The sequence below is a fragment of the Acanthisitta chloris genome, unplaced genomic scaffold (genome assembly GCF_000695815.1).
Source record: "Acanthisitta chloris isolate BGI_N310 unplaced genomic scaffold, ASM69581v1 scaffold22025, whole genome shotgun sequence".
NCBI lineage: Eukaryota > Metazoa > Chordata > Aves > Passeriformes > Acanthisittidae > Acanthisitta > Acanthisitta chloris.
The window spans coordinates 53,782-63,927 of NW_008673429.1; the positions used below are offsets into that span (position 1 = coordinate 53,782).

The 10,146-nt window shown below is 39.2% G+C and overlaps 1 protein-coding gene across 1 annotated transcript in view; it reads left to right on the top strand.

Annotated features, from left to right (window-relative positions):
* SUSD5 (sushi domain containing 5) overlaps positions 1–10,146 on the top strand; it is a 40,072-nt gene that overhangs the window by 25,906 nt on the left and 4,020 nt on the right. Inside the window, exon 4 of the mRNA XM_009074971.1 lies at positions 3,923–4,111. Within this exon, the coding sequence (XP_009073219.1) occupies positions 3,923–4,111 (189 nt within the window). The remainder of the gene's footprint in view (positions 1–3,922; positions 4,112–10,146) is intronic.

Below are 10,146 nucleotides of genomic sequence, written 5' to 3' on the forward strand. Positions count from 1 at the left end.
CCTTTACACACAGGGTTTGGAGTTAAAGTTACTATTCTATTACTAGTTGCTATTTTTCCTAAAAGCCAATCATAACTGAATGTGCTAACTCAATTAACAGAAGGCCTCTTCAGTCCCATGTCAGAAATAGTTACTGAGTCTCTAAGAGGTCTGTAACCAGAGCCATCACTAGTCCTAATATATCTATTCTCAACACCTACATCTTTACTGTGCCACTTATTCCCATTCATTCACCAGATGATGACTCTGTCCTGATTTCTACATGTTTATGTTGGAGTCTTTATTGACTGTGATATGATTTGCATTCCAGGACACAGTCTGTGCCAAATTACTACTGATGTGAGGATCTTCTGTGTACTTTAACATTTCCTTATATCTGTGCTGTGCTGTCTTGCTGTGTAGCTCAATCCACCCTTGCTTACTAGAGGTCAGTTATCAAAGTATGGAGTTCTGCTAGGTGTTTGACCTCACTGTCAATATCTAGAAAACTCAGGAAGGGTCAGGATGTCTAGAACCAGATTCCAAGTTTCCAGGTTTGAGATGTGATCTTGGACACAAGCAGGTAGAGCATGGAACCTATTGGATGGCCCTTGAGTATCAAGCAGGTCAGGCTCTTCTTCTGGGAAGCATGCACTGAGTTCAATTTTTAACAAGCACTAAGAAAATACACAGGTTTATGGGAGAATAGATGAGGGGAAATCAGTGCTCCAGATGGAGAGTTCAGCACTGGAGAAACCCAGCCCTCATCTACCAGCATCACCCACTGCAGGCAACCCCTGTGGTCACCTTAACAAAGAGCACTACTGTTCCTCCACATGACAAGCTGCTGCCAACACACCCTCTGTCACGCTCCATGGCCCAGATCTGCCTCCTCTCTTCCAGAGCAAAAATGGCCTGAATGCCAACACTGAGCACAGACTGTTGTTCCAAACAAGCTCATGCTCTTCCAGCTCCTGGTACAGAGACTGCAGACAAAAACCTGAAGCCTGTCCACAGAAGTGGCTCAGTTTGATGAGTTGCTGTGCCAGTATCACTTCTGTACATGTACCAGAAAGAACAGGTTTGGCAAAATGCTGAGCAGGGATTGTCATAGCAACTGAGACTGCAGCAGGACAAGGAGCCATAAGATGCTGTAACTGGGAAAATTCCTGTTCATCTTACACAAGAGAGGACCTCAGCAAAATGGATGTAGGAACTTGAGTTTGTCTTTGCAGGGTATCAGCTTTCACTTATGCCTGTCCATGCTGTCACTCAATACACTCTGCAGCAAAGGCATGACCTTACTAAGAAAGAGTTCCCCATACAGTGCTGGTCCATGAACACCTTTAAAATATCTGCTTTTCTTTCTACTCACACATCAGCCAGATCTCTCTTTCAAGCTCTCATAATTCTGTTACTGTCTATTGTCAAATTTTGCTTTAAAGATCCCTTCAGCTTTCTTCTTTCCTGGAAAATTATAATGCACTTTTTGAATGTGTTTGCTGTAGTCAACTAATGTGTTACTTCTCTGATTCCTCTGGCCACGGGATTAAGAAGCAAGGCTTTGTAGATAAGAATACCCTGTGATATATAATTGTCCCATACAGCCTTGGAATCAATACTTCACTCAGACCAGATACACAACTCCCATTTGTATCAATGGATTACATAAATAAAGTACATGAAATGCAGGGCTCTGTAGCCCTCCTATGAGGCAATAATTTTTTATTCCTTTCATCCACATCAATCTCTCTTCATCCAACCAGTTCACAGGAAAGGCATTAGCTGCTAACTGCTCCTCACTTCCTCAGATGCCAAACCTCCATAAGACTGTATATAAACTGAGCTTTGTGTAGCCTCAAGAGCTTGTTTTTTTTTTCTGTCAGTGAGTGTATGCATAACTCCCAGTAACTTCTGAAGGTGTTAGACAGTATACATATATGTGTGTGTGTGTGTGCTTGTGTGTGTGTACAGTACAGTTCAGAGAGCAGACTTCAAAGCTTTGACTTCAGCAGCATGTCCCTTTTATTAGTGTCAGATGTTTTTCAGCATAGCTGGTTGAGAAGTGATTTAGTTGAGAAGTGGATAGTCAGGTCTATCAGACAATTTCTAAAAGCCTGATCCAAAGGAACTTCCAGAGAGAGTGGATGTTTATTGTAGGATTTTCATTTCACTACAAGGTAAACAACTGGCAATGTAAATACATCATATTACTAAATAAACCTATGCCTGGGTCAGAAGTGGGTAGATGATGGGAAAAACTGCAGCCAGGACTCACAAGGATTTTGCAGAATGTCCCTGGGGCAAAAGCAGGAAAGCCTGATCTTCTGCTGAAAGGAGATTGTAAAAAGCTCTACTGTCAAAACCTGTTGAAATCCCCAGACATGGACTGGTGTCAGTGGAACTGTTGCTTGTAAGATCTTGTGCTGCTGATGCCCTAAAGGTAGACTCTAACAAAATAGCAAGGGTATTCTCTGAAGATGTTTCTCCTTCTGCATGCTTAGGAGCAGTCTTGGAGCTCACCTTTTCAGCTTCCAAGCAAAAGTATTATGGTTTTGTACCAAGGCAAACTATTTCAGAAGACGAGATCAATACTAGAATTAGACTCTGCCCTATGCTGCCCTTATCCCATATAATTACTAGAACTTGAGTTTTTTCATTTTTGGTTATTCTGTATGTAGAAAAAAAACAGGTTTTGAATCTTCAGTTACTTTGGCAAGAGGAACAATTGGTTTTTTTTTTTACAGTCAATAAGGGCTCTAGAACCACTGGAAAAAAAATCCCAGATTTGAGAAAGAATATATAAGTGCTTATTTGTGACAACACTGTAGACTTTGTCCATTTGGCTTCTTGGTAAAATCTTGTTCTTGCCTTATAGGTTTTTTGTTTGTTTTTTCTGTAGCAAAAAGATATTTGTTCCAAAAACAACTGTAAAAAATCTGGAGGAAAAGGGGACATGGCAAACCCCTTCTGAAGAGCACTTCTGAAAGAGGAGGACCTTTGAGAGGAGAGAATCCACAGTGCTTGGAAGTTCTCTAGAAGATCTTGACCTACCTTGTTAACAATAGCTAAGATTATAAAACTGAAAAAGAGAGTTAAATTTCAGTTTACATTGGTAGTGGCAGTTGTCTGTCTGCCTCTTTGCACTTCTTTCATGCAACAAAAAACTCTAATCAGTTTTGTTCTTGTTTATAGTCATTTTTGCTTCCTGGCTTTTAGAGTTGTCAGTAAAAATATTATTGAACATCTTGTTAGATTTTATATCCCAATAAATTAAGCTCTTCAGATTCTCACAGACAGCAGAGCTATGGTACCCCTGGGTATTCTTAAGTTGTAGAGCACAAGTTGCCATTTATTTTAGGATATGTCTAACCTAAAATAGGGGAAATTTGAGTCCTTGGGTAGAAATTTGATTTTGAGAAAGACCAGAAGACTAGAGATAGTCTGAAAAATGACTGGTATTCATCTGAAACTTTTCTTTCTGTGAATGTGGACTGCGTCATTGCTCAGCCTCTGTTGGCTTTCTGTGGTGTAGTAGACATCAAGGTGCTGATCTTAAACAGTTTCACAGGCATTTCTGCAGCTAAGAAAAATGGCTGTGTCCAAATTTTTGTGTCCCAGTCTGCCCAAGCTTCTGTTAGGTTTTGTAGAAGTAGGCAGAGAAGACAGCTGTTGGAAACAAAGCCCCTCTAGGTGCATGATTGTTAGGAGTCAATAAATAATGTCACATTTATTGTATCACAGTTATAGCCCAATATATACCTTCCCCATTACAGTTGAAAATAGTTGTGAAGGAGCATAAGGTCATGAAACTAATGAGAGATATGATTTCTGTGGATATGTAGAAGTTTATCCTCAGGGTAACTCTTCTAGCACCACTGTTAGCACTCCAATAAAAGGCTATTGCAAGGGCTCTACAGTCTGATCTCTTTTTTCCTTTCAGATAAGCCCTGTGGGGACCCACCATCCTTCCCCCACACCATCCTGCATGGCCACACTGGCTTTGATATGGGGGATGAGCTGCTGTATGTCTGCGCCCAGGGATACAGCATGGGCAACAAGGAGACGGCGTTCACGCTGCTCTGTGACAGCTGTGGGGAGTGGTATGGGCAGGTTCAGGCCTGTGTCAAAGGTAAGCTCACCCAGCACATGGAGCATCCTCCCATCAGCCTAACCAAGAAAGTTCCAGGCTTGCAGGGGTGTGTCCTGGGCATGTGTGGTTCCGGTGAAGGCCTTAATGACTAGAGGGTTGATGTCTTAGCTGTCTCAACATGACTTTTACAACCCCATTGGTAGACATCTCCAATAAACCACAGGAAAAGATAACTTATACTTACTTATATGACCATATGATTCTGGGTAGCAGAATCTATTCAATTTAAAACTTCTTGTAAGCTCTTGACTTGGTCCACTGGCTTGTATGAAGCTAGTTTGGCTGATCTGAGTGCTTACTAGCCCTTTCCTTCAGCTTTCACACTTTTGAACTTCTAGCCTTACACCTGTGATAAATGCTGCTTCCTTTTGTTAGGTTGGGAAATGTAAGTTAAGAGAGCTGCCTGTGCTACAGAAGTAATCTATGATAGAGTGGCAGAAATGCATTTTAGGCTATAGCTAAGCAGTGAGATGGAAAAGTTTAAAAAAAAGTATGATTCTTGAAATTTGTCCCAATGAAAAGGCAATCTATTTTTATCTTGTACCATGCTTTCAGGACTTTTGTCTACAAACACAGCAGTAACTGCCCAGATATTTATTCTATTAAAAAGAGCAAAAGTGGATTTCCTTACTAAATGACTTGACTCAAGAAATCAGATTTTTATTTGAAAAAAACCACCTTAACCCCCCAACAAAATGTAAAAGCTCTGGGAAATTATAAGAATATTTCCTTAATTTGAACCCTCAATGAAATACACCTTTATATGTTAGTTAAATTCTGCAGCTAACTTTTAACCTTTCCCTTGTTTAAACAAAAGCTAAATAGTAACCTGAGTTCAGCTGCAGATGCAATCTGAATTCTGCTTTCTTGTGCTACCCTGCTCAATACTCAGCATTTTTTCCAGTATTTAAGAAAAGCCATCAGAGTACCTTACTATTTTTCTCAGAGAGATATCACACCTTTAAGATGTTATTTCTGGCAAAACAGATAAATTTTAAGCATAGAAATGGGTAGCTGTTGGATGGATGAGCTATCCATATGGGCTGGAGTTAGCACATCCATTTCAGAACCTATATATTCCTTAATGCCCAGGGGCTTGCAAGGAGTTATTTTTACTCATGAATATATACCACCAGCAGTGGATAATCATGAGAAAAGGTCAAACTTGTTCTCAGTAGAAATAGGTCATGCCTGCACCAGTGAACCAGATTTTCAAACACATCCAAATGGTATAGATATAAAAAAAAAACCCCACCAAACCAAACCAAGCAAAAAAAAACCCCAATGTTTTTCTGAACTATTTTAGCTTCCAAAACTGTTCTTACAAGCAGCAGTTCAGATGATTGAGTGAAATACTGCAGGGAGTAGAGGAGGAGCATGGAGGGAGAGAAGGAAAAATGGCTATCTCCATATGATCATAGAGTGTGGAATCATGGAACAGTTTGGGTTGGAAGGGACATTTAAAGATCATCTAGTCCAATCCCTGTGCAATAAGCAGGGACATCTTCAACCCAGTAGGTCTGAATCTCCTATAATCCAATCGATACTTCTTTTTCCTTCACCGAGGTTAGTAAAAATGCTAACTTCATCACACATAGAAATAAAACTGTATTACACCAAAGTAAAGAAGGGAAAGAATCAGGCCATTTAAGTTGTGTGTGTTTCACTGTTTTCCCTGGATAAATAGTCTATTTCCCCTGTTTTGCCTGAGCCTTTCACACAGCCGCAGGGGAGAGAAAAATATTTTTAAAAGAAATAGGAAAGTGTGGCTGTAAAATCACAAACATCAACACTGAAACTTGGGAGCAGATGTGATATTGTGGATTATGATTTTTGTAAATTATTTCAATGTAGATTTCATGCTGAGGGCCTTCCTTTGAGTAATGTTTTTCAAAGAGTTTAAGAACTTAGGATAGAAAATACAATAAGTGTTCATTTAATAATTATATATTTCATCCTCCTGATCACAATTCTTTCAAAATGAAAATTTTACAGGGTTAATGAAATGTGTGATACGAGGGTTCATTATTTTTTAAAAAGTAACAATTCAGTGGAAAAAAGAACAACAAAAAACCCAATTTAATTAAAGGAAACCTAATTTACAGTTGACTGATATTTTGGGGTCATAGGAGAGAGAAGAATAATTATTAAATGCTCCATAAGTCAGCACCCACACTGCTTTTGAAGTGCTTTGAGGCAAGAGAGCACCTTCCCTATCACAAAGGTTAATGACCGGACTTAACGGAGAATATATATCCCTGTTGGCAGAGTGGATCATTTCTGTCCTAACTGGCTGACATCAATGGAAAGATATTTGTGAAGCCACTTCAATGAACATTTAAGCACTATGTTTAGAGACTGGTAAGATGATATGGTTCCCTTGCTCTGCATCTGCACTGGGTGGGCAACTGGGAATGTGAAGTAATCCCAGTGCTCTTGCTCCAACACAATGGGACCATGGGGAAAAAACTGTGGTCAGAGGATTAAGAGATATAAGGCCTATTCCTACATCTTGCTCTGTCTCTGAGACTAGGGACAAGTCACTATACTACTCTCTGCTTCTTACTCCAATTCATCTGTGAAATTTGTCTAATTTCATAAAGCTTTTTGAGATTTGTGGATGTTACACTTAGATTCTACTTGGTAACTGCCCCATTATAATGCCCTGCTGTCCAGGCAGAATAAGAGACTAAAGAGCAATAATTACATGTTTTTCTTGTTTGTGTAAAATCCTTGGACTTGCTTTACATTCCCAGTTGCTCACCCAGAGCAAATACAGAGTCAAAGAACTATCATCATAACAGTGTCTAAATATAACACTCACAGGTTCTTTGAAGTCACATTATGATAATCTTTCCTCTCTGTTTTGATCCAATAAAATGAGATACAGTCCATTCTGGTATATGGGATGCAAGTGCACAACCATACAGCTGGCAGATTTGTAAAAATGAAAAAATGAAAAAAATAATTACAAATCAATCAATAAACATATAATCTAAAATACATGGCAAAACTTGGCTATGGGCATAACTGAACAAAATCATTTTGGGGTTATGTTAAGTGGATTCTGGATACAGAATATGTGCTGGAAATTCAGAAAACAGTACATTACAAATGTTTTTAATGTGCATTGTGCACACTGGGTAATACATTGAAATTTTGAATCAAGATGCTTTTTAAGAAAAAAAGTGGCTCTGTATAGTTAAGGTTTCCTGTAATTCCTGAAAAGATGCCGTGTGCTAGCTGACAGCACAGGGATATTCAATCCAACATAGCAACCTTAAGCAGAGAACAGGGAAATACATGGGTTTTGCAGTATTTTTTTTTTATTTCTGTGGAGAGAATGCATTTGTTTCCCAAAATACATCCTGAAGACTGGCATTGTAGCAAGGTCTGAAAGCAAATGTATCCGTGCCACGCTGTGACTGTCCTGCAGGCACAGAGGCTAAAGTGACCATTGCAAAATGACATTTGGTTTTTCTCCCAAACGAATCAGAGGTTCAATATCAGAACCATTAATACCAACACTTCAGTGGGGAGTGTCAGGGCTGCATCCTCAAGAGTTTGCCTCCTCAAAGAGAAGGCAGATGAGGTGGCTGAGAAATCATGTCCCGTCTCTGCCCTAAAACTGGCTCAGAAGAATGTCATTTATTTATCCTTTTCCCTGGTCTGCTTTGGGTTTTTCCAGCTATGTGCTCGTGGCAGAAGAGTCCACATCTTCTGCATATCTGAGGAATCTCTCTAGTGTCAAGACTTGGTTACTTGTCTAGTGTGATCAGAGCTCGTCTAACTTTTCCATGCTGAGGACCATCATTCTGATGTCAGTGTAAGAAAGATTTGGCTGACTTTGACCACATCTGAAAGCTTCATCTGCAGTGCCAAGTCTTTTTGTTCAACTATTCTCATTACTTCAAACATTGCTTTCTGAGTTTTCAAGAACGGTATTGATTCACATTTGTGTGGTCTGTAAGTACAACTAGGCAGCAGCATTTCTCTTTTTTTTTTGGTCTTTTTAATGGGGAGAATCAAACAAAATGTCTTTGCCTTTTGATCTTATTTGGGAAGCCTTTTTTTTAAAAATTCTGAGGGTGCAAGGGAAGAGTTGGGACAGAAAAATAAAATCAGCAACAAAGTATGTCCATGGCCTGTCAAAACAATTGTATGACAAACTTCAGTTCTCTTTTCAGGCCTGTCACAGAGTGGTTGGATTAGATTAATGTAAAGTATTGATCTGGCATGAACTGATTCTGCCAAATGGAATTAGGTTTAAAAATTATGATGGGTTATTTATTTATATTAGCAGGCTTTCTGCTGGAATAAAACTCCCCCTCTTTCTTGTAGCTGTTGCAAACTACAAAAGGAAACACAACTTCTGTCTAGTGTACTCTGGTTGATTTGAGAGAAGCATGTTTGTGTGCCTCATCCAAGTGAAATGGATAATTCTTTGAGATGCTTTGTGAACTAGAGTTCACAAAACTGACTGATCTTAGGCAAATCAGTCTACATGCTCTTTTGCTTCCCACCATTAAAGAGAGATGTCATCTTGTTAGTGTTTGCTGCAGTTACTTTGAGATTCTTAGAATAAAGATGTTTTTATACAGTAGAAATGTTTATGATGAGGGGCTATATAGAATCAAGTTTCAATTTCCTGTACTCCAAAAATACATCCTCAAAATATGCAGTGCACTTTATGGTTGCCCAAAATAGCAACACTCAAAATAGAGCTCGGATGCCAATATGCTATCTAGAAGAAAAATTAAACTGATCCTAGAGTGTGGAAAACCAGGCTCTTTGGTTTTGCCTGTCTCTATGTTTGGTCACTTTTTAACATTAGGATCAAAAATTGAAGGAAAAGAAGTCTCTTTAGGACTGGATGCTTTCCAGAAAGGTTTAATCAAGAATTTAAAGGATTTTACCTTTTAATTGTGCTTCACATTTTTGGTAGTGTGTCATTTTGGCATTGCTGTAAAATGTTCGTTTCATCCTCAGTAGTCTCTCAGACAGTGAATTAAACCTCACTGGTCCTTGAGTCTACACGAGAAGGGTAGGGGTAAAAAGTAACAATGACCAAAGATAGAAAGATTTTAGTCTTGGAGAAATTAATTTTGGTGCTGCTCTTCTTAAAACCAGACCTGCCTGGGTAGAAAGGAAGATGCAATCACGTTTAAATCAGTGGCTAGCTGTTCTAAAAAAGTGTATAAATAACAGTTGCAACTGTTTGGATAAGAGGTGGAGCTGAATCTACTTTGTTTGTTGCTCTTCAGTACTGCAATGAAAATTCAGGAACTGGAAAGCTCAAGAAAGTGCTGAGGAGGTGAGCAAAAAGTAGTGCAAAAGTTGTGCAATCTGTTCCTGGAAAATCAAGCTCACAGCAGACTCAAAATATTGTCATGGTAACACAAAGTCACTAAATATTAGGTCCAAGCCCCATTTGAAGGTCTGAGGCCCAGAAGAAAGAATAGAGTATTATTACTGTGTAAGTCAATCCAGAATCATATAAATCAAAGCTTCAGAGTAAGGGGGTCTGTATTTCCTTTGATGGCTAGAGAGCTCAATAGTTGCTTTCATTCTGGCATCCCATAAGCTAACATTAGTTATGTTGATAGTCTTTGCTATAAACTATACAAATATGGGAGATTGCATATGAAAATATGTTACAGCAGCTTTACAACTTGGGCCACAATCTGATTGTCAGTGGGAACAAGACTCCCTTATGCAGTGACAAGCAGTGCATAATGAGCTCCAATCTCAAGCTCTCTTTAGACTACAATGAGCTTTTTCTTTCCTCAGCTCAGCATTTAGAAAGCACCAATTCATGTCTTTACAGGCAGGATCAGGCCCAAGGACAGCAGGTTTGATGGGGACTTGATTGATGGATCAACAAACCCTTAATATATTCTTATAGACTGAGGACTTGCATTTTCTTAGGAGCACATGCTTTTTCCTGATGTGCCTCTGTAGCAGTTTTTTTCTAGAGAGCTGAAACTGCATGGCAGGAGAGGCACTAAAGGGAA